Consider the following 26,211-nt stretch of genomic DNA (forward strand, 5'->3'; position numbering starts at 1 on the left):
TGGTTCTTGAGAACCACATGCAGAGTTGGTCTCAAAAAGCACAAAATACTTAAAGGAAGACTGGACATACGCATAGTAAGGTTCTAATGTGATAAAGTCCCGAAAAGAGGTACAGTGTACTAGCAGTTCTGAGGAGACAGAGCTCTTTTGGAATGGAAAAAGTAAAAAAGGTTTAGGGGATAGTGTTTTCACCTAACTTGAAGAGTACAAGTTAACCAGACAGATAAAGAAATAAAGGAAAGACCTTCCTGGAAAAGAAAACTACATGTAAAAGCAAGGCAGCTATGAAGTTTAACAACAGAAAACTAACTCGATGGCTGCACTTTTGTAGAGGTGTGATGGTAACAAAGGAAAATGGGCCTAGATATAGCTGGCCATTAGTCACAGTGGGCATTAAAGGAAAGTCTGAGATCCTGGACTTTGCTGTCCAGACACTGAGGAGTCATTGACAATTTTTTTTGTTAGTGATACTGGGAATTGAACCCAAGGGACTCTACCACTGAGCTCTACCCATTGCTCTTTTTTACATTTTTTATTTTGAGACATAGTCTCTATAAATTGCCCAGACTTGCTTTTAATTTGTGATCCTCCTGCCTTAGCCTTCCAAGTAGCTGGAATTACAGATGTGCACCACCATACCCAGCTCATTGACAGATTTCACAGATAAGTGATGCAATCAGTACTATGCCTTCACCAAAATTCATCTTGTACGGGATGACTTGTGAGACATTCAGCTTGCTGTCCAGGTGACCTGTTTGGAAGCTCTCTTAAGAGCCCAAGGTTAGAGGAAGGCCAGAACAAGGGCAAAACCAATAACTTTGTGGCCCACAAGTTCAACTGACTTGTGTTTTAATAAAAAAAATACTTTTAAATGAAATTTTGTTACTTGTATATGTTGACACTATTATTTATTTTATATGCTGCTTGAGATAGATCTGCTTTCTAAATGTGATCCAAGCAGGCTAGGCACATTCAACCACAGGCTGCATGTTGGACATGCCTAGTCTAGAGGTAGAACTTGTGTGAAGAGTCAGCTGTCCATCTGGAGAGACAAGAAGGAAATTTTCAGGATACAGGCTTTAACAACAGGGAGAGTTGGGAACAGTCAAAAACCAACAGAAGATTCAGGAGTATTTTGTTTATCAGTAGAGAAACAAGATATTTCTACCTCTCACGTGTAGACTTGATAAAAATATATTGGTCTAGAATTTTTGTAAATGTTCACAGACATGAACAATTTTCAGTATTTGAAAGCCATGTGTTGATTACCTTAGTTTAATGACAATAAATTCCTCCTAAACCTCATTTAAAATCATGCAGAATTAAAGAAGAATCACAGAACTTCAGAGCTATCAGGGACCTTGAAGAGTAAGATTAACTTCTTATTTCCTAGAAGCAAAAATTGAAGTCCAGAAAGATATAATAACTTTTTTAGAGTGACATAAATAGCCACTGGAAAATTTAGGACTCAAAGGCAGGTTTGCAAATGTCCAGCCCCTCGTTGTTTGTGAAACAGGACACTGGTTTTCCCTAGGAAGAGTTGGGAACATTTCATTTCAGTTCCCTTCCCTTGTCTTTGTCATGTTTCTGACACTATCGAGCACTTACCACCACCATTTACCTTCTTTTCTCTCCCATAGACCTTCTAACTATTCCCTTAAAAAGAAATACATAAAGTATTTTGTCATAAAGTCTTAACTATTCTCCTAGACTGTGAAAGGGAATAAAAACACAGCAACAGGTGAATATAGATCACAAAAGAACATTTTCTGCTCTCTGGCATCTTCGGGACAAATTGAGAAGTACTACATAACAGCTCTGACCTATAGGATGCAGACTTCAAGGTATCTGGGGGAAAGACCTGAGGTTATTGCGTTTTATTAGAAGGCACTTACTACTGTACTTAATCACATCTACATAGTCAATGGGAATTCAAAACATTCATCTTATCCAGGGGGTGGGGGCTTGTTAAACAAACAAAACTGGTCTCTTGATCTGAAAAATGGATGAATTAAGTATGACTCTTCTACTTTGAACATCAGTACAACATGAATTCATCAACATGACAAAAATAGAGAGATTAAAGTAGGTAACTACTGGTTATTATCCATTTAGGGGCTAACATAGCTCCTCCAATTCCCAACAATCCATTTTCTTCTCTTTTTTTTTTTTTTTTTTTGGTACCTGGAATCATACTCAGGACCTTGCACTTGTGAGGCAGGCAGCGAGATCACTGAGCTAAATCCCCAGCCCTACATAGGATCTTTCAATGACAAGGTCAGAAGTCAAACCAAGTAGGCCTATGTGCTGCTAGGTTTCATGGTGTTAAGCATGGCATCCTGCCCTTATCCCAACCCAGAAATGGACAAAATATTTATCTGAGTGAAATATACTCAGATGCTAGAACAGTGTTGAAAAAGCGGAGGAAAGGGAAGGGATTTCAGGTGCCCATGACTGATTCTTTTCCAGTGTCAAAGCTGTAGCTTCCAACTTTCAGCTTGAGTTACCGTACAGCTTTCCTGGCTTCTAGACCCAACCTCCAGGAGGTGATTCTGTGTTTATTCCTCAATATTCCATCTAGATCTACAAATTAATTCTTAAATTTTGAATATGTTTTACCACATCATGCCTTCATGAGAAACTAATGGTAGCTGAAGAAGTCTTGGGGAAAGTCCAATCAGTTATTCCAAGAGCTGAGACTCTTACTCCCCCTCCTCTGATCCACTGCTAATCCCAAGTTTCTAGGTGTTCCAAGGGCCATGTCTATATTGCTGATATATCTTGTATTAGAGCTTGAAAAACATCATGATTATTTACGTTTTCCATACGGCCCCTAGTCGCCTCTGCATTTTTACCATCTAAGGAGTTTGAGATGGTTTCATGGCTTTTAAATAGCATCCAAAGCAAACTAAATCTCTTTTTCTACTTTATATCAAATGTGACATTCACAAGGAAAATCTGAAATTGGGAACACTTTATAGATGCTAAGAAGATCTGAAAGTCGTATAGTACTTAACATTTACTGGACTAAAGCTTTGTCATATATCAAATGCTTCTCATGGTAAGGAATATGTAAGGAACGTTATCTAGACACACCCTGGAAGATATATTCTTTCTATATGAGACAAAGATTACAAAACTCAGCTTCATCTGCCTTGTACACAGAAGTGCTCAATAAATGATTAGTAAATAAATGTTTTCCTCAATTGCTTAAAGCACAAAAGTGTCCAATCCAAAAGGCACCATGAAAACTCGTACAAGTTTATTTTGCTTCAAATGAGCCCCCAATAAAAGCATGATGATTCTTAAGCAAGACAAGCAATGAAAATTTTCTATGTTTCATAAAACGACTCACTACATGATCCTTTTTAGTAGACAATTTGCAAAAGTATAAAACACAATTTAAAATGGGTTTGCGTTTCAAGAGGTAGGGATGTGGCTCAATGATAGAGCACTTGCCTAAAATGCAGCAAGGCCTTAGATTTTAACCCCAGCATGACAAAAGGGATTGAGGGGAGGGGGGTCACATGCATCTTTTAGGGCATTCCATAAAAAGAGATCACTTGTAAATCCATCTAGCCACTCTCCTCAAAAAAAGAATAAAATGGGAGAAGAGAGGTTGAAGGCTGGGAGGAGAATGGAGAAAAATAAGATTAAAATATATTTTGTACAGGTACAAATTCCCTATATGAATGTAACAAATATGTAATAATAAAAAATAAAGTTAAAAAAAGAAAAAGAACAACAATTAGAATGACAACAATAGTTCCAGATACCGTTTACCTGCTCTTCCTCATTCATACATCTCCCGCATTTGTCTAGCTAGTTCCTATGTGTGTGTCAAACACCAGAAAGAGTATTAGCACTCCCAGAAAAACTTCCTTATTTCCCAAACCAAGAAATTCTCTGTTTACATGTTTGCTTTGAATTAATCTATAGCATTATCACTGTGTGTTTATGTGTCTTTTACTCAAAACTTCTTTTTTTAAGGCACAGAATTACCTCTTTAGCTCATTTCTTTGAGATTGGAATTGGAACATAGTTATTTCTTAATAAATATCTGTAGAATGAATGAACACATTACATACATAAAAACTTACAGATCTTAGGGTGTGGCTGGTGATCACATGGAGGTAAATTTAGTCTGAAAGTGTAAATGGAAGTGGTGAGTCTTAAATAGTTTGAGGGCTTGATGACTTTGATGTAGCCTGGTGGAGGGATACACAGAAAACTTCAGATAAGAGGGCAGGCATGAATCAAACCTCAGTACTTGCCAAGGAATTCCAAATGATGGGGATCAGTTGGTGGTATGTGGTAGAGATCATGATCACAAGTACAAGTACAGAGAAACATGAAGATAACTTTTAGGAGGTTTGGTCCTCTTGATCAAGGATCTTGTCTCTGATCTAAATGTAGACTTTGCCAGCTGTCACTAAGCATTACCATATTGTCATCACTAAGGGCCTCTATATACTACAAGACTAGTGTCTGTCATTCTGACATTTCAGTGCCATAGTGAAGGACTAAGTTTATCTTACCAAAAGCAAGAAAACTCTCCCTTAAAAAGCAGATGTAACAGAGGACTCTCAAGAGCAGACTCTTACCTGCTGGTTCTGATAGGCTGTGACTGTGGTAAACACAGTCTCGGGAAAGTTGAATGTTTTCACCCCATCCCCTACAGGGACAGGCTTGGTGGGGGAAAGGTCACTGCTGAAGTCCTTGCGGATCACATGAACTCGAGGCTGGTATTTGTGCATAGAGTGCAGAATGATCTGAAATGAAAAGAAGAAATATGCTGGGCTCGACTTTAAGGTCCCTACATGTTCTCAAGTTCTCATGCAAAACAAACCACAAGAAGGAAGTATGGTAGGAAGAATGGAGACTGGGAGTGGGATGTACAGGAAACTAGAAATCAGTATATTCACCCCTCAGAGAAAGAATTAAGTCAGTAGATTACACTGTATGGAAATATACAGTAGGGTATCCTTATTATGGATGATTGATTAAATATATTTGTTTTAGTTTGAAAAATACTGAAAGATCGTGCCCGTACAAAGGACAACACCCACCTGAAAAGTCTCAGAACTTCTACCCTATGTAGAGTTGCTCCGTCCAACCTTAAATTTTTAGTATGGTGTCCTTAAACTCTACACACTATTATTTGCACTTGTTTTTGAATTTATGAACATTGTTTCATGTCATGTGAGTGTGAATGGCATACAGGTGTTCTCACTTCCTCAGAAAATTGTCATTTCCTTGAAACTAGGAGTCCTGGTTTTATCTCCTTCAATCATTCCTTAGTCCCCAGTATGGAGCCTGGCATTTAGTGAAAATTTAGTACACGTTTTATTAGCAGAGATAAATTAATAACATCAGTTCTTCCAATTATACCTGAAAAGCCTTGAGACTTCATCTTCTCTTATACATTTATAAATTTCTTAAAAAATCAGCCAAAATGTCATTCTCATTTCCCTTAGTTTGTTATTGTGTGAGTTATTTAACTGAATGATGCAATTTCTTGTGCTATTGTTTAATTTGTCTTGCTTGTGTTTCTTTCTTGCCTTCCTGACTGGACTATAAGTCCTTGCAGCAAAAAGACTTGGTTCTATAAACACAAGCTGATACACAGCAGATGTTTGCTAAATGTTAGACCTGTAATAAGTGAAATTTAATTTTTATGTTTATTTGCTTTAAATGACTTGATGTGGCATGGAGATTTTAATTTTACCTATTTGAAAAAACCTAGGGTTAGTCAGCTCTAAAGTAAAAGGGGGAAGAGAGAGAAAGATGGATATGAGATTCTTTAACTCACATGTCCTTGATCATCCAGTTCATTGTTGGTCAGCTTGAGTTTGTCAAAACTGACCACCTGTCTCATCCAGGTATCTCCAGAGGCTAGAGAATCGGGGTGTATATAAACCCTTGGAGGCACAGGGGAATCGGCATTGCCAGCCACCATCCACTTAGAGCTGTGATACACATACCTGGAATAGGGAGAGTAGAGGATTCAGAAACAGACACAGAGAGAAATCCAGTGGTCCAGGAAACAAGTGGAGACAAAGATGACAAGAATGGAGAAGCAATGGGAGAAGTAACAGACATAGTGAATATCAGTGAGAAAAACAGAAAGGCAGATAATGAGGGGAAATGAAATAGAGATGCAAATGGACAACGGGATAGAGGGGGAGGGCAGGAAAGTGTTGTGTTAATGATCAAAGCTATGGCTCTCCTGGGGAAAACATTCTCACAGTCCTTTTCCTTTCTCCTGTCTCTCCTTGCCATGCACCCCTGTGTGCACACAGGCATGCTGAACCCATGTGTCTGGCTAAGGCAAAGGCATTTTACTGCAACCTTTCACCTTTCAAATGCAAACCATATAATCTTTTGGCCACTTGTTCAGGATTTTGTTCCTTATTAAAAACATCTTCCATATTGTCCTATAAAATGCTGCCATGTGCAGAGACTCTCCAAGCCCCTCACTTGTTAACCATTTCCTTGCCGCCAGTCTGAACTCAGGCATCTCTGTGAAAGCAGAAGACCCCTGACTCAGCACAACCATTCCCGGAACACTGCTAACCTCTCTCAGCTAGCCCTTTCTCTGATGAACCTAGTCTTGAAATGCATTATTTTCCACATTCTTTTCCCATGAAGCCACAGGGCATGAGATGTTCACAGTAGCAGAAGAAGTCGATTTCCCAGACCTCAGCAACTCTCCCATGGCACTGAAGAGTCATCTTTCCTGCTTCTGAGTCCTGATGGACCACAGAGGACCTGGATCCTGGCAAGTGAACACACTCAGTCCAAATTAAGCTCCCTGCAATTCAGACCATATCTCTCCTGGCCAGCTCTCTCCCACTACCATGCTAGTCCTGGCCTTCCCCATCCATGTCTCACCTCCAAATTCACAGATTCAGGGCCAAACTCTCAGACTTCAGATGTCTCCAAAATGGCCCATCATTTACTGATTTGACTGAGATCTCAAGAGATCAAAATAAACCACAACTCTTTTTCTAAGAACTACATAGAAGCCGTCCAAGAGACTTGGAGACTATGCTGACTTTTAATGACTTTGAGAGAAAATTATTTAGAAAATATTGTCATGTCCATATTAAGGACAACACTTCTCTCTAAAGAGATATTCTTCTTGAGGTCTTACCTAATTCTCTATACATCAGGTGTACGATGGGGTATACTGTGCTGATCTGCTTTTTCCCTTCTCCAAAATAATTCATCCCAACTCATTTAGTATTTCACAAACTGAATCATTAAATGAATATATTAATCACTTTCAATGCTAATTTTAGGCTCAAGATTTATTTAGCTTTTGCTTCCCTGGAGGACATTATAAAATTCCAGTCTATCCAGTCACATAGGGAGGATTCAAGACCAGGATTATTGAGCCCTGATCTCCTACCTCTGATTATGACATCCTGCCTGGTACTATGCCACAGTCCACTAGCATAGCCTCTCTGTTCCCTGTGTAGTGTGCATTGTTAAAATGCTTTGCATAGTGAGTTTAAAGAACTGTCTTGAGATAGTGATGATGCCCCCAATCCCATATCCCAGAATCATTCTTACCTGTATCTTTTATTGTCCACAGGCACAATGTCCATTGCTATGTAGTACTGCTGGTGTGGATCCAAGCCAGTGATTTTCACTCTCATAGCAGGAAACATCCTCCTGTGGGAACAAAGCAGTAATGAAGCAGGAGAGGGAGAGAAGTAGTGGGAGTAAAATCTCCAAGAGTGTCTTGTTATTAGCTCTTCCAAGCACGTATCAAAGTCCAATGTCCTCTAATTCTTAAAGTGGGCTGTTTTATTTTCACTTTAGAAATTATCTCTATAAAGTGTAGTGGAGACTTATATTGCTCAAATAACATTTCTTCTTAACTTAAATTGATCCATTTAATGATTCGTACACTCGAGGGACTCATACCATACCCTGCCTTATATTTTAAGTTAATTTTAATGTAACATATATATGTATGTTTGTATCTAACATAAATTACCTATTAGCTATAATATTTTTAAAGGTAGATACAGTAACTTATACCCTTATTACCCAAGGGAATTATCAGTTTATTGTAGGCGATTACAAATATCTTGGCTTTCCATTTTTTCCTTTTCTCATATAATCTCTGTAAATACAAAAGGGTAGAGGGGGTGAAGTGAGGGCAGGGGAATGGGGCAAAAATAAGAACCAAGATATATCACGTAAAGGTACAAGATCCCAGTGACGAATGTAACTGTATTATATACCTAAAATGTACCAATAAATGTAAAAAAAATATCTTGGGCTTGTTGAGTTTACTTGAAAATGACCACTCTAAAAAAACATCTCTCAAGAAAAATAAGAAAAAAATGAAGGAGCTACTAGTCTCAAAACAAGGGGCCACCAAAGGTTTTATTCAATGTGTAAGACTTAGAAAAAGTTCTGCAAGTTCTCAGGCTGTCAATGTGTGTGTCAGAGGAAGGGCCCTGAGGAATAGGAAGCAAATTCCAAATGAATTCTAGTGGCCTCTGGGCAGTACCTTGTTTCTACCACAATGGCTTGTTAAACTTGCCAAAACAAGTGAGGTCAGGATATGGCACTTTAAAACTTCTCTCATAATTGAAGAGGAGGAGAGGGAGCAGCCCAAAAGAGGTATTGAGTTTCAACAAGTCCATAAAAAAGTTCACCATTCTTCTTTCTCCATAAGAAAAAAAAAATCAAGGTCTTTTGCATCAAGCCAGACATAAAAAAAATACTCAATTCAAAAACTTGGATTGCCCTGAATGAGCTCTAGGGTGCTTCTACACAAAATGCTGCATTAAGTTGAACCATCTGGGACTAGTTAGTTGAGCTGGGCAGAGCACAGTGCTAATGAGGTCAAGGTCACAGGCTTGATCCACATATGGCCTAATTGGCTCTGCTCCATTTCACAGCCACAGCCCATACCCTGACCTCAGTCAGCCATCTTGCAAATGTATACTTGTTGATCACATGAGAGGCTTTCTCTGCAAGTCACACATTCACTACTTATTCAGGAAACACAATCCAAAAAGAAAAGGTCCTCTGGCTGTAACTCAGTGATATCATCATCATATTGGAGGGACACAAGAGAAACCATAGACCTTTAATAGGGAAATCGGCTAATTCTTAAATAGTTGCAAATAATAATATACAGCCATTTCTCTTTTTTCTACTTTATTCTTTTCAGGAGTTTCTGTTGATACATTCTTTTAGATTTTCTCCCCCTACCCTTGTAAGTATAATTTGAAAGTCCTATGCTTTGGTTTTATGGTAAATTAATGAAATGTAATGGCTGGGTACTCTTAATGACTAAATCTACTTTCACTATAGGTAAGGCACTTTGATCCACATTGACAATTTCCAAAACTTACAAGTCATGGTCTACACATTTAAATGCAGATCGATAATTACTTTGTTAATTACAATAACTTACAATTGCCCTGTATGTATACATGATTGGGAAGCATCTTGCCGGGGATAAGGAGGAAGTTCTTGCACCTACTTCTTGACCTAAGGAGATATGGCTTCTCTTACCCACCCATAGATGCTGCATTACATTGAAAGAACTGAATTTTTTTCATGATGACTTCAAGAACAAGGTTCTTTGGAAACAAGGATTTTAATGTTTTTCAGTTTAATAACTGTTTGTCTGGAACTGTCATATGACCTTACGGGAGAAGATACCCATCTCTTCAGTGAGCTATGTGACTTTGGATAAAGTCTGACAAAACAAGCAAAAGGACAAGATAAACTTTAAGGTGTTCCCTTGCTTCAAAATTCTGTTTGAATTCTCAAAAACTTTGTAAGCATTTCTTTGTCTTTTGATCAGTACTTTAGCATAGACTATCAGTTGAATTCATAACATTCAGGAGAAAAAATAATTTTACATATTTTATAAAATGAGATGTGTTTGGTTTTAATGTTATGGCTAAATTTAGAACAGTTCTTTTGTCTTTCAAACTCATTCATCCCTACAAGCACCTCTGTCCATGGTGCTGATTATACCGACTGCTGGTACATTCAAAATGCAAGAGCTGCATGGATTGCAGTAGTTTTAAATCACCACAATTGCAGTTTGGGATGTGGAAAGAAGTAGACAATGGCTAAGATCTTCTTAATGGTTAAAGGGGCCAGTGAAACAAAGATAATTAGCATAGCTAAGAAAAATGGAAATTGGAATTGCATAAAAAAGGAAAATTATGTGAAAAGAATGAAATTCACTAGGGAAATGAAGAGAGATGAAGAAAACTGAAGAGAAAGTCTCTTTTTGCAGCACTAGGGATTGAACCCTGGAATTTTGCACTGAAATACATCCCCAGTCCCTTTTATTTATTTTTTTTTAATTTTAGACAGTGTCTTGTTAAGATGCTTAGTTGTCCAGGCTGGGCTCAAACTTTAAATGCTCCTGCCTCAGCCTCCCAAGTAGCTAAGATTACAAGTATACACCACTGTGCTCAGCTATGAAAACATTTTTAGAATGTTTCTAAGTTGTCCTAGAATTATCTGAGCAGTATGTTAATGTGATAAGAGCACAGCTAAGGCAATACAATACAGAAATGGAATTTAGTTTCTAAACCTCAATAAAGAAGTTTGATGTAACTAAAGAATAAAATGTGTGTCTGTGCAGGAAATGTGTGAATGATTCAAACGTCAAGGTGAACTGGTGAAAACAAATGTGCAGAAGAAATTGTGACATGAGTCACAAGAGAGTTGTCAAGTAGATATTCAAAAGTACTCTACTCACAGACATACAGGAATAAGTGAATGCTGTCAGGAACAGGGATGACTGGAATACAAAGACCCAAAAGCAAAGTGAAAATCCAAAACAAAAACTGGAAAATGTTATAGAAAAAAAATGTAATACTTTGCCTCTCTAAAGACCAATCTGCCAAAAAAAATTAAAAATAAAAAGCTTTTCTTTGAATTACTTTATTTTCTTCCAGGCCTTACCACCAAAAAATATAGAAGAGAACATTAAAACCCAAGCAAAAAAAATGAGATGGCACTGAAAATAATTCTTCTTCAAAGCTGTTCTACCTAAGAAGCCCTTTGGTGTTTTTCTTTTCACTACTAAACCTTTAGAAGAGAGTTCCAGAATATTGGAGGTTCATTTTATTTTTTTAATTTATTTTATTTTATTTTATTTTATTTTATTTGGTACCAGAGATAGAACTCAAGACCTTGTGCTTGCGAGGCAAGCACCAGAACCACTGAGCTAAATCCCTGGCCCTAGAGGTTCCTTTTAACTTCACATTTCTGTGATATCTTATTGTATCTGGAGGTTTCTTCATGTGCATGTAGGCAATCAAAATATTTTTTTACTTTAAATAGCCATGTTCATGGAAATAATTCAGTGATATCATCATCATATTGGAGGGACACAAGAGAAACCATAGACCTTTAATAGGGAAATTGACTTATTGGCAATGAGATCCATACTGGCTTTTGAAAACATAAAAGTAGCATAATTATTTTGCTTAATTGCAGTTAACTATCCCTATATACTCAAAACCTAGTCCAAATTTAGTTTTATCTGAATCATTTTTAGTTTGAATCCATGGGTCAAAAATTACAACAATTTCTTAATAATGATGCAGAGTTATAAGTGGTTAATACAAGTGTTTGGAACTGCAAAAATTTATATAAAATTCTGCAGTTCCCTCTTACTACCCCTGTGACTGAGTCAAGTGAATGGACCTCTTTCAGCCTTTGCATTCCCCTCCACATGTGGGATGATCAGACCCCACTTTACAAGAGTCTTTTGAAGTTCAAAGGACATAATGTATGTTGAGCGTCCAACACAAAACAGATATGTAACAATGGAGAACTGAAAAATGCCAATAAAAGAGTAGTTCAACTAAAAGTATCTTTTTAAAAAAAACTATGCTTTTAAAATTTTTATTGACCTTGATAAATAGTATTGCAATAGATTCTACAGGTCATGATTAAAGTTTTATAATAATGTTGAGCTAACAGTAAGATACAATGGGGTTACCAACAGGGCTCAGAAGATACACCAAACCCAACTTTTATGAAAGCATTTGGTTTCTTTAAATGCCTTGGAAGATGTAAATTATTGTTTGGGGAGAAAACTTCTCATAAACTTCTCATAACATTGCATGGAGAGATAAACCACTTGCTTTGACCATCTACCTTTTAGATACAAATATAAGAACAGACTTCCAGATCTAGCTGAAATACATTTGTAGGTGGAAAGTGTTTGTGAGGATAGAAGTGATTTGGATTGAGTAGTTGGAAGAAAATAGCAAAAGCACAATAAACACCACAGAACCACATCACCAAGATGTCCAAATGCAGAAAAGTAAAAGTAACTTGCTTTGGCTTCAGTGATGCTATCCCAATGAAGGGGAAATGTAATGGCTCCTCCTTCTGCAGATTCTTTTAATTTGGCCAAAGAAACTTCTCCTTACCTGCCTGCTTTGGTGATGATCATCTCAGTTCCAATGTCATGGAACCTCTTCCACAGGTCGGCACATTGCAGCTCCACCTGAATCTCCTCCATGGAAGACATGGCAGCAGGCACGGGGCCCGCAGCTCCTGTGGCCAGGTCAGCTTGAGCGCTGAAGGAGCAGGAGGTCCGCTGAGTGAGGACCTCAGAGTCTGAACCAGTGCTCTGCTCCGAATCTGCAAAGTAAACAACCAGGTCTTAGGTGAGAAATTACTCAGCCCTGAAAGACGAGGGTCAGGTGGAGTGGGGAGAAGGTGAACAAAAGGAGACTTGAAGTTGGGAAGCTCCAGAGTACAGCACTTGGAGAATTTTATTATTTGTTTTATGGTTTGTTTTTGTGATTTATGACCTTCTTTCAGGTTTCACATTTCCAACATGACATCTGGCATTTTAGTAAGTTTTAGCAAGAGCTGAAGAAAATTGGTCCACAACAGACAATACAAGTGTCCTAATATCACCAGGTTAAAGGGAATGAAACCAAACTGCGTTGACAGAAGTAAACACAACATTAAAGGAAGATAACAAAGACTGTATCTCTAAATGTAGATTAGGCTGCTTCATCAGGGAGAAGGAAAGAGTCAAAGCTAACAACACCATCTTTCATTCCATGTCACTCATCCTCATGGTCCAGCAGTCAGTTATTTTTTAAACAGAGTGATTTTTCTCCTATTCATATATACCCTGGTCCTCAAAAGGATTGAAAAGTTGTTTGGGATCTTTAGAAGCACTTTGTCACATATTTGAGTAAATGGTTTTTCCTAAAAGTCCAATCAGGCCATTTTTGATGGGGGGAAAAAATCTCTGTTATAAGGCAAGGATATAAGCATATGGAAAAAGTTACTTGGGAAGGCAGTTGAAACAAATGGAATAAATGAGTTCGGGAGACACATTGATTGGTTTCTGAAGGATGGCTGAGGGGAGAGGGTGATCCAAACAGGAAGGTGGAATTCAGAGCAACCAAATAAAAAGCTGGCGTGCTGTGCCAGATGGTCCGTCCCTGTGTCTTCTGTATGCACAGCGAGAGGTGGGAGCAAAGAGGCAGAAAGATGGAGAGCTTGGAATTGGATTTACCAAAGAATTCCCAGAATTTTTTAAATTCTAGGGTTCTAATCCCAAGAACTCTTGAATCCTAAGATTTTCCAAGTTGAAATTAGTTTGTATAAACTTCTTAGGTCAAATGATACTCCTAACCTAGCCTAGGAACTTATTTCTCTATCCTTCCCTTAATATCCAGGATTCTGATAACTTTACCTATAAATAAATACATATTTAATACAAAGGTTGAAAACAACAGCACATTACTCGGACAAATCACTTTTTAAACTATGTTAACGAATAAAAATTACACAAATTTATGAATACAGTGTTGATGTTTACAAGTGCTGTGTAATGATTAGCAGTTTAATTATCATTCCGTTTCCTTAAACATTATTATTTCTTTGCATTGGGTTTTCTTTTTATTATTTATTTATTTATTTTGGCACCAGAGATTGAACCTAGGGCCTTTGCATAGAGCTATATATTCAGTCCTTTTTAAATTAATTTTATTGGTACAGTTTAGATATTCATAATGGTCACATCCATTATAGGGAATTTGTACCTCTACATGATGTATCTTGATTCCTCTTTTTTCCCCATTGCCCTCCCTCCCTTCAACTCCTCTTCCCCTCCGTATTTACTTTTTCCATTTTATTCTTTTCTCATTTTTTTCTTGTCCTTTCCTTCCCCCTAACCCCAGTTCCTCTTTCCTTTTGAACAATTTTTTCCTGTTTTCCAATATTAATTATACATTTTGGTCCTTATTTACACTTTTCATTACTTACAGCAGAGAGATAATGAAATATTTATGCATGTGCATCTGATTTATTTCACTTAAGAGTATAGTCTCATAGTGCATCCATTTACCTAGAAATGTCTCAAGTTTACCCTTTTATGGCATAGTATTCCATTATATAAAAGAACCACATCCTTTTTATCCATTCATCGATTGTTGAACATTCGGGTTGTTTCCAAATTTAGCCATTACAAACTGTGCCCCTATAAACATGGGTGTCTATATATCACTGTAGTATGATACTTTCAACTCCTTTGGGAAGATACCCAGAAAAGGAATATCCAGGTCAAATGGGACATCTAAATTTTAATTTTAAGACAGGGCATCACTACATTGCTGTTTCCCAGGCTGGACTACATCTTGCCATCTTCCTGCCTCAGCTTACCAGAGTACAGGGATTACAGGGGTTGTCACCACCATGCCTAGCTTCTTTCTTTCTTTTTTTATTCAAGACAGAGTCTCACTTTGTAATTTAGGCTGGTCTTGAACTCATTACATAGCGAATCTGGCCTTGAGCTCGCAGGCATCCTCCTTCCTCAGCTTCCCAAGGGACTACAGCCTTGTGGCACCATGCCCAGCTCTATTTTCTTTCTTAATTAAATTTCCTTTTCAACTGATACATGAAAACATAAAAATGGTCTACATTAATGGGGTAATGTGATGTTTCAAATACATGTACCCATTACATAATTTTTAAATAATCTTAAACAGGTCCTATCTCCTCACTTGTCATTTCTTTATGGTAAAAACCTTTCAAATCCTTTCTTCTGTTTTTTCTGAAATGTACAGTGCAAAATTATTTTCTGTAGTCAACACACTATGAAATAGTAACCCAGAACTTCTGGATTCCAACTATAACTTAGTACTCATTCATCAGCTTTTTCCCATTCCTTCCTTTCTCTTACTCTCTCCAGCTTCTGGTAATCATCACTTTATCCTCAATTTCTACAAGATTTTCTCAGATTCCACATATGCATAAGATCACATGGTACTTGTCTTGCTGTACCTGGCTTATATTGCCTAACAAAATGAGCTCCCATTCCATCCATATTGTCACAAAAGATAGGGTTTTGTTCTTTTTATGGTTGAATAGCATTTCAGTGTGTATATATATGTACCACATTCTCTTTATCCATTCATCAGTTGGTAGACATTTAAGTTGCTTACATTCCTTGCTATTTGTTTACATTTCTTTGCTATTATGAGTAGTCCTGAAATAAATAGGGGAGGGCAGTTGTCTATTTGACACATTGATTTCATTTCTTTTGGATATATACTCCATAGTGGGATTGCTGGATCAAATGATAATCTCTTTTTTGTGGAATCTCCATACTGTTTTCCATAATAGTTATACTAATGTATGTTCCCACTAACAGTCTTCAAAGATTCCCTGTTCTTCACATCCTTGCCAGAACTTATCTGTTTTTAATAATAACCATCTTTACTGGGATGAGGTAATATGTTACTGAAGTTTTGATTTGGACTTTTCTGATGATTACTGATGTCTGGTATTTTTTCATGTGCCTCAAGACTACTTGTATGTCTTCTTCTGAGAAATATCTATTTAGGCCTATGGGAAATGGCTTCAATGTCATCAAGGGTCAAAACTTCTTGGATATCAGTCCTTGACACTAGGAAGATGGAAGAAGGATGAGACAGAATGCCAGATCACCTTGCTGCCATCGTCATTTACCTGTAACAAGTTTTTAGACCTGTAAACAATACATTGCATGGTTCCTTTACTTTTCTTTCTTTATAGCAATGACTTGTTTCTCTCTAAAATCTAGGCATCACCTCTGGTAAGAATATCCCACAGCTTTGTCAGAGTCCAGAAAGAACAAAGTGCTTCTGTACTCTCTGATTCGTACCCATCACTTCTGAACGTATCCAGGTTGCTGCCTAACTGAACCAAACTCCTAAATAAAGGAGAAGTTTGTAGCTAAAAACTTTAGTTTATCCATAATCACTAGTTCAATCAGTATCTTCATTTAAAGAAAAGTTTTATAACTAGATTGTAGATGTCTAAGCAGATAATTTTATGCCTTCTAATAAAAAAGGTTATCTAAGACAAGAGCTGCTGCTGAGTGATAAATCTCCATTCTATCCTGATTCTGGGTCACTTTCAGTAGCAGAACCATTACATCATCACACACTTAACCAAACACAGCAATTCAGATCCCCGAAGACATAGAAATCCTCACTTTTTCTGCAAGTAAATGATAATGCCACTACAACATACAGGAATCTGTGGGACACAATGAAAGCAGTTCTACATGGGAAATTCATAGCAGTGAATGCCCATATTAGGACAACAGAGAGAACTCAGTTAAATAACCTAATGCAGAACCTCAAGCTCCTAGAAAAAGAAAAGCATAACAAACCCAAAGGTCATAAAAGAAAGGAAATTATAAAGATCCAAGCAGAAATCAATGCAATGGAGACTAAAAGAACGATACAAAAAAATCAATGAATCAAAGAGTTGGTTTTTTGAAATGATAAATAAAATCAATAAATCTTTAGCCAACATTATCAAAAAAAGGAAAATAAAGGCTCAAATCCATGCAATTAAGAATGAAAAGGGTGAAACCACAACAGATCCAGCAGAAATCCAGAGGATCATCAATTCCTACTTTGAGAACCTGTACTCTAGTAAAATGGAAAACACAGAAGAAATGGACAGATTCCTAGATACATATGAATTGCCAAAGTTAAATGAAGAAGATATAGAAATTCTAAACACCTAAGTAACAATGAATGAAATTAAAAATGTAATAAAAAATTTAGCAACAAAGAAAAGCTCAGGTCCTGATGGCTTCACTGTGGAATTCTATAACACATTTAAAGAAGAACTATAGCCATTACTCTTTAAACTCATCAAGGAAACTGAAAGGGAAACAAGGAATCCAAATTCATTCCTGGAAGCAAATGTTACTTTGATTCCAAAACCAGGGAAAGACCCAACCCAAAAAGAGAACTACAGGCCAATCTCCCTAATGAGCATAGATGCAAAACTCCTCAACAACATACTGGCAAAAAAAACACAGAGGGTCATCAAGAAGATCATACACCCTGACCAAGTTGGATTTATCTTAGGGATGCAAGGATGGTTCAACATATGTAAATCAATAAATGTAATATACTATAGTAACAGAGTCAAGGACAAAAACCACATGATCATCTTAATAGATGTAGAATAGGCATTTGACAAAATCCAGCACCCATTCATGATAAAAATGCTACAGAAAATTGGAATAGAAGGTCTTTATCTCAACCTGATTAAGGCTATCTATGAAAAACCAACAGCCAACATCATACTAAATGGTCAAAAACTGAAAACTTTCATGCTAAAATCAGGAACAAGACAAGGATGCCCACTATCACCACTCCTGTTCAATATTGTTCTGGAAACATTAGCCACAGCAATTAGAAAAGAGAAAGAAATAAAAGGAATAAAGATAGGAAAGAAAGAAGTGAAACTGTCATTATTTGCTGATGATATGATACTTTACATAGAAGACCCAAAAAGCTTGGTCAAAAGTCTTCTAGATCTAACTGACAGATTAAGTAGAGTAGCTGGATAAAAAGTCAACACTCAAAGAACAATAGCCTTCTTATACGCAAATAGCAGACCCATTGGGAGAGAAATCTGGGAAATAATTCCTTTTATAATTCCTTCTAAAAAAAAGAAATATCTAGGAATCAACCTAACAAAGGAGGCAAAAGACCTCTACATTGAAAACTACAGCACTCTGAAGAAGGACATTGAAGAGGATATAAGAAAATGGAAAGATATCCCTTGTTCCTGGGTAGGAAGAACCAATATAGTGAAAATGGTCATACTTCCAAAACTACTATATAGATTTAATGCAATGCTGATTGAAATTCCAACAATATACTTCACAGAACTAGAGAAAACAATCCAAACATTCATTTGGAAGCAGAAGAAACCTAGAATAGCAAAAGCAATTGTAGGCAACAGAGACATGGCTAGGGGTATCACAGTCCCCAACTTGAAACTATACCACAAAGATACTGTGATAAAAACAGCATGGTACTGGCAAAGAAACAGACCTGAAGATCAGTGGAATAGATTAGAAGATGCAGCAACAACCCCAGAACTACTCAGCCATCTCATCTTTGACAAAGGAGCCAACCACCCTCATTGGAGTAAAGATAGCCTATTTAATAAATGGTGTTGGAAAAACTGGATTTCAACCTGCCAAAGATTAAAACTAGATTCATACCTATCACCGTGCACTAAACTAAGACCGAAGTGGATTAAAGATCTAAATATTAAGACAGAAACACTAAACTTGCTGGAAGATAAGTTAGGTAGAACTCTTAATGACATTAGCATAGGAAAAGACTTTATGAACAAATCTTCAATAGCACGGGAGCTAGCATAAAGAATCAACAACTGGGATCTCATCTTATTAAAAAGCTTCTGCACTGCAAGAGAAACTACCAACAGAGCTAAGAGACAACCTACAATGTGGGAAGAAATTTTTAGCAGCTGTACCTCAGACAAAGGTCTACTATTGAGAATATATAAAGAATTTTAAAAACTCAGACCCCCCAAATTCAAAGACCCAATTCAAAAATGGGCATCTGAAATGAACAGACATTTTTCAGACAAAGAAGTAAAAGCAGCAAATAAATATATGAAGAAGTGTTCAATATCACTGGTCATTCGAGAGATGCAGATGAAAATGACACTGAGATTCCACCTCACCCCACAAAGAATGGCTGCTATCAAGAAATCAACCAATAATAAATGCTGGCGGGGGTGTGGAGAGAAAGGAACACTTCTCCATTGTTGGTGGGAATGCAGACTGGTGCAACCACTGTGGAAATCAGTATGGAGATACCTCAACGAACTAGGACTACAGGTCCCATTTGACCCAGCTATTCCCCTACTGGGTATCTTCCCCAAAGAATTAAAAGAATCATACCACAGTGATATATGCGCACCCATGTTCATAGTGCCACAGTTTGTAATAGCTAAAGCTTGGAAACAGCCCAAGTGCCCATCAACTGGAAACTGGATAAAGAAGATGTGGGTTTTTTATAAAATGGAGTACTACTCAGCCATAAAGAATGAGAAACTAGAGACATTTATAGCTAAATGGATGTATATTGGGGCCATACTCTTAAGTGAAATAAATAAGATACACATGTGTAAATACCGAATAGTTTCTCTAGTGTGAGAAACTGAGAGTGTAAATAAGGATGAAAATGATTAAAATGAATAATTGATAATTTGAAATAGGAAAAGGTCCAAAGGTGGAGGAGTGGTGGGAGGGGAAGGGGAAAGGAAAGAAGGTAAAGGAAAAATGACGAGAAAGAAAAAATAATGGAAACAAAGTCTATGTAAATAAGGAAGGCTGGAGAGGGTGAAGGGCACACAGGTAATGGGGCAAAAATAAGAACTAAGATACTGGCCCGGGATTTAGCTCAGTGGTGCCACCGCCTGCCTCGCAAGTTCGATCCCCGGTACCAAAAAAAACGAACCAAGATACATCATGTTCAGGTACAAACACCAATGATAAATGTAAATGTATTGTATACCTAACATGTACCAATAAAGATATAAATTTTAAAAAAACAAAAAAAATCCTCACTTTTGAATTCTTCAAAAGTTTCTCAAAATAAGACTTTTTAAAAAATAGCCATAGCTTACCATTGGGAACAAAGTGTTATAAAATCCCCTCATATCTGTGCCACCATTACAAAATCATTGGAACTAGAAATCCTGAATAAGGCCTAGCAGAAATTTTAGACATATGATTTCCCCAATGTATTTTTAGAAAGGGAGCGGGCAGGGATTTAGCTCAGTGGTGCTGCCACCTACCTCACAAGCTCAAGGTCCCAAGTTCAATTCCTGATACCGAAAAAAAAAAAAGGCAGGGGAAAAGGAGTGAGAAGTGTCTTCACACGGAGTCATAAACATTTCATGATCATCAAGTTAGGGCTACAGTTGAGATGAGGACTATGGCTGGAGAATTAGGAAACAGGAGACTCTGTTACACTCTCCCATGGGAAATAAAAAAAGGAACTCGAAAAGCCCAGCATGGGGGTGCAGGACTCTAATTCCAGCACTCTGGGAGGCAGAGGCAAGAGGATTTCAAGTTTGAACCCAGCCTGGACAATCTAGCGACTTCATGGGAACTTGTCTCAAAAACAGAAAAGAGAAACTTTAAAGGGCTCAGTGCCGAGGCCCTGGGTCCACCCCCAGGACCACACACATAGAAAGATTAAATGACGGGCTGGGGATTTAGCTCACTGGTTCTGGCGCCTACCTTGCAAGCGCAAGGTCCTGAGTTCGATCCTTGGCACCAAATAAAAAAAAAATTAAATGAATTAACGAATACCTTAGAAGCAGTACTTAATTTCAGGGCTCCCTTTCCTCTTCATGCAATAAGAAGGAGCAAACTGAAAACTTTTAGAATTGCTTCTGCTTCTGATGACCAGAAGAATGTAAGAATCCTCTCTAGTGCAGGTAAACACAGGAAACCTCAATTGGAAGCATCAAATTTAAAACTGGGCTTGACAAGTTAAATGAGGGGAAAGGGCTCAGATTCACATTATCATAGGAATTAAAGAACTGAATGAGGGTTTTTTAGTTTTTAAATTCAATCAAAACAATCAGTGAGCACCTGTGAGCATATGACTTTAGATTAGTTACCATATAGTAACTCACCTGGAATTAGAAACAGAATCCTAGACCTTGAGATGCTTTCCAGTCAGTACTGATGAATTATCTGTTTATTGATTGCATATTATTTGCCCAGCACTGTGCTAGATTCTGGGAAATACCAACTACACATAGGAGCCCTCTTCAAGGTATTTACAGCACAGGTAGATTGGGAGAGTTCATAAATAATCAGAGACCAAAGCAAATGACTACCACAGTTTTCCACACTATTGCATGCTGTCTCATATGTTTCATTGAAGTCCAGAAGAGAGGGATCCAAGAAGGCTGGAACAGCCCTGGGAAACCAATGGTTACTAGAAAGGAAATGGGCAACCCATGGACACATAGACAGGATTTTCCTGTGAAGAGATTTTCAGACTGCCGTACTTCCCTAGAAATACTCTGAACTCCTGGATTATCACTCACATGAAATGGACCCCTGTGACTTTCTTTACAGACGATAGGCACCAGGCCACACCTGCAATACGTTGAATGCACCTTACCACTTTTCATTATCAGTTGATTCTTAGATATTATAATTTGTAAATAAAATTAGTGTTATATTTTATACAGTTTAAAAAAGAAAAACTTTGGGAGTAATGAAGCCACCTGTGAGATACGCTACTCTACCCTTAAAATAGTAACTCAGAGTCAGGACTAATTTAGGTTCAAATAAAGTTTAATCCTCTATAAAATACACTTATACATCATAGTTAAAGAAAATATTTAGGCTAATCAGACAATAACTTTAACTATTAATCAGGATGCACAATCAAGTTACTTAAGTGATGAATATAAGAAATATATAGTTGGTTATTTTAACCTAATCAGATCACCTATCAAAAATATAATCAGTCACTTAAAATCAAACAACATATATTTGCTTTCATGTTCTTTTATTTTTGGCAATTTGTGACTTTCTTTCTTCAGAAAATGGCCTTTATGAACTCACTTCAATGACCCAGAAAGATTCCTTGGTTATCAGATGCCTCTTATGAATAGTATTTCAAGAAGGGAAGGTTTAGTAAACAAAGAATAGTTACACTTAACCAAGAAATTTAAAGAAAAAACTTAGAAAACAATGAGTAAGTTACATTATGTGATTCATAAGGTCAAACCAACATGTCTATTTCCATACAAAAAGAAAACCCGTATAAAAGATTCTAGCCATCAGCTCACAGTGTCAATCACTTTCTATCTCTAACCTATTTTGTTTTGCTAAAACAGATACTACAACATTAAGTTTCCATCTAAAGTTTTGCGAGTTCCATTTATTCATGATTGATAGCAATAATATTTTCTAAATTTATATTTTACACATATAATATAGCCTTCTATTGATGTGGTCAAGGCATATATTTTTAATGTCCATTTTGTGGGTGAAAAAAATTGAAAGCAAAAGAAATTGAAAACAGATTAGAACATAGGTCTCTTGCCTCTTGATTTGATGATCATATCTCCCCAAGATAATCCTGTTCAAAGCAGCTGGCAATTCTGTAACACTTCTCAACTATTTTAACTATCCCCACAATTGATATGGCTTACACATATTTAATGTTGGCCAAGTCACATAATTCTTCTAGTCCCCAGTTTCCAGAATCTTTATTGCACAGCACATGTACATTTAATTAGAGCTGCTATAAAGTCTCTTTTAACTCTACTGTTTAATGGGTGGATTACCAGTACACCTTAGAGACCACCAACTCCAACAACAGTAAACCAACCACAATGAGTTGATTTTGTTATCATAAAAAGAAAATACCTAAATTGCTTACACTTCGATTTTTTTTTTTTTTGGTACTGGGGATCGAACTCAGGTCCTTGCACTTTACACTTTGATTTTAATGGACCTTAAGGTCAAAATTCGATATTTTAAAACATTTTTCACAGTCAGCCAGGTGATTTGCATCTGTACTTAACAGATAATTTTGAAGAATTTACTATATTGAACAAAGCTCATTTACTCCTATGGCTCTGCTACTCACCAGAGGTAGGATCTGTGGACATCGCTTTGATTCTCTGGGCCTAGTTTCCTGATATTTACTATTATGGTATAAGGATCTAAGATATTATCCTGTTTTTAAAACTGTATTTATATTTTTATGATGAAACGTAATCTAATGCTTCTGTTGCTAACAATGTTACTGCCATTGAGCAGTGAGATAAATATGAGCTTAAAAGAACTATCCCAAAGAACTACCGCTTAATACCTATTGAGCTTTTACTATATGTCCATCTAAGAAATATGTCAGGCTAAGATAGTACCATATATATGTGATTATATAGTACCAAAAACCCTGTGATTATCTTCATCTTATATATTATTGATGATAAGTTTAGGTTGTATCAGTTCCACTGCCTATGAAATTTGGGCATATCAGAGTACATTTAATTACATTTTTTATTTCACAAGCATTCTCCTGTGCATAGACAAGGTTATATGTTAATGAACTAATAGAATAAAACCAGGTTCTTGCTCAGGTAGAAATAACACTCAAACTAAGAAGATGGATTATGCTAGGTGCTGTACCAAGGTAGGAACAAAGTTTTAAGGAGCTTAAAGAGAAAGCAATTGACAAGAGAAGGGATGTGTCTTCATGAGGTGACATTTGAGTATTAACTTGAAATGTAAGTTCAATATCAAGTAGAGAAATTATGTTGAAAGAATGTCAGGTGGGAATAGCATGAACAGGGACTTGAGTTGTTTTTTTAATAGAATGTTAAGCAAACTAGAGCAGTGGTAGCAAACCTATGGCACATGAGCCACAGCGGGCTGTTTGTTATCAGTGAAAGCTCTGAAAGCTTCCTCATCACTGGTTTAGAGTATGTCAAGGAAATCAGAAACAAAGGCAGAAATTTAGGTTCAATGCAACCAAACAATTATTTGCTGAACATTTACTATGTGCTAGTCATTCTTCAAGACTCTTGGGATATCAGGAAATGAACAATGCATGGAGGATGTTGGGTATCAGAATATAGAGGCTAGACTCAATTTTCTACACATTAAAATTTTATCTTAAGTGAAGGTGATGATAGTTCTGGTACCAGGGATTAAACTCAAGATGTGGTGCTTGCCAGGCAGGTGCAGCACCGAGGTGATGATAGTTCTGACTCCTTGCCAGACTATGAATTCCATAAGCCAAATTTAATGCTCTGCCACATCTCCTGAGCAAATGATGTATGAGAGGCTGGTTGCTGTGTGGATAATGGGCCATCGATGGTGACAACAAATACAGAATGGCACTTCCACAGAAGGAGATATCAAATGTCATATTTTCCCTCAAGGAATACATTGTTTGACCCATTATAGGAGAAAGATGCAACACAGATGTTAATCAAGCACTCCATCTAAATCTTTTCTTCTGCCACATACTCTTGCATGACTACATTTAGTGCTACTTCCTACCTGATATTGGCAAGAAGGCCACTCTTTGATCTAGTTCCTCAGTCTTAACATTTCTAAAACCAGCATTCTATGGCCATCTCAAACCTGCCATTCACGTAGCAGCCAACATAAAATCTTATAACCCAAGCAGCACTCTCTATATCGGATACACCTAAACTCCTACTTCCAGAGGACCCCCCGTTATGGTTTGGAGCTTGAATGTCCCCCAAAAGCACAGGGCTTGTTGAGGGCTTGGTTGTTGACCTTTGGCACTATTGGGAAGTGGTAGGAACTTTGGGAGAAGGGGCTATTTGAAGGAAGTAAGGTCTTTAGGGGAATGCTCTTGAAATGGATAGAGGGACCCTGCAGTCTTCTCTCTCTCCCTCTCTGATTCACAGCACCATGAGGTAATTATTTCCTCCACATCAACTTGTACCAAGATATTCTTCCTCACAAATGGCTCCAAGGCAAGGCCAAGGCCATGAAATGATTGAAACTATGAGCCAAAAAAAAAAACAACCTTTCTTCCTTTTAGGTTGAATGCTCTCAGGTATTTGGTCACAGCAATGGAAAACTGACTAAAAAAACTATGCAGTGGAAATTGGTCCTGGGCAGCCAAACTTTATCCAATAGCTTAGAGAAAGCTGGTAATGAAACTTTTCATAGAGTAATTCTAAACATGGCAGAAACAGAGCTTTTGGCACTGACCTGAGTATGGCCTGAGCCCACATTTGATACTCAGTCCAGAGCTTCAAGGGAATGAACTGTAACCCAAGTTGGATTAAACTAAAATTATGAAGATAGCAAACACTAAAATGAGCTTGTTAGATGACTTCAATAATGGAATGGAGTCGTTGAGCTCTCCACGTCCTCCAAATTCTCTTTGGAAGAAAGAGGGAGGTAACCTGAAGCCTGCAATTCCCATGCCAATAAGCCAATTAAGGGGACTAAGAGCTCTAACTGTTCAAAGCACTCTCTGCCTAACAATCAGCACCTCTCGGTGGCACACAGAATTAGAGCAAGGACTCAAAGTCATCCCTGAGATCTAAGCCTTTCAAAGAAGCTTTATAAAGAACTCAGCAATAACTTTTTATCTATTTCTTGTTGAACAGGCAAAGGCTCAATGCCACTAAATGCTCAATCTCTTGTGTTCTGGCATGCTTTGAAGGAGGAGGCAAAAGAAAAGAAAAAGAACGTAACAGGCACTGGGTATTTTATTGTTATTTCATATAATTTTGCCAGAAACCTTATGAAGTAGGCATTATTACTGCCATTTTACAAATGAGGGGCCTGAGGCTTGGTGTGAATAAAGGCTTTACTCACATTATACGACCAGGAGGCGTCAGACAGGGATGTGAGTTAGCCTGACATAAAGGCAAAGGCGGTATTCTTTCCACTAGGTACTGTTAACCATCTTCAGAGATAGAACTGCAGTGCTGTTGCCCTTTCCTCGCTGCTCAGTCAGGAGATAGCTCCATGGAAACCAAAACAGTGTCAGTTCTTTGGAGAGAGGAGATTATCCAAACCAAGTCAGATGGGAATCTTCCTCTCACAGCACCCACACAGTTAGGTTTGGGAATATTTTAAGTGTGTCTCCTCACCAATTTAACATTATTTATTAATTAGGTATGATGTAAAAATCCTTTCTTGTTGTATTTTACTTTCTGTTCCCAGTCCTACCTGGGTAAAAGATGCAAAGGTGACAGTCACTGAAGATCAGTATCCATGTCAAATCACCCTTTTGCTTTAGCCTACACCAATAAGCGAAATAACATTAGAAGGAAGATGTGTGGGATTGGAGAAATTTTTAATGACAA

The 26,211-nt window shown here is 37.4% G+C and overlaps 1 protein-coding gene across 2 annotated transcripts in view; it reads right to left on the reverse strand.

The window, feature by feature from the left end:
* Tbx15 (T-box transcription factor 15) overlaps positions 1-26,211 on the reverse strand; it is a 118,728-nt gene that overhangs the window by 38,260 nt on the left and 54,257 nt on the right. For both annotated transcript variants that reach the window (XM_004853830.3, XM_021265764.2), the window contains exons 2-5: positions 12,444-12,657; positions 7,579-7,680; positions 5,813-5,984; positions 4,605-4,772 (exon numbers count right to left, since the gene is read on the reverse strand). In XM_004853830.3, the coding sequence (XP_004853887.1) occupies positions 4,605-4,772; positions 5,813-5,984; positions 7,579-7,680; positions 12,444-12,657 (656 nt within the window). The remainder of the gene's footprint in view (positions 1-4,604; positions 4,773-5,812; positions 5,985-7,578; positions 7,681-12,443; positions 12,658-26,211) is intronic.

This window comes from Heterocephalus glaber, unplaced genomic scaffold (genome assembly GCF_053883595.1).
Source record: "Heterocephalus glaber isolate CG9 unplaced genomic scaffold, H.glaber_assembly_v1.0 deba00001442, whole genome shotgun sequence".
Taxonomy (NCBI): Eukaryota; Metazoa; Chordata; class Mammalia; order Rodentia; family Bathyergidae; genus Heterocephalus; species Heterocephalus glaber.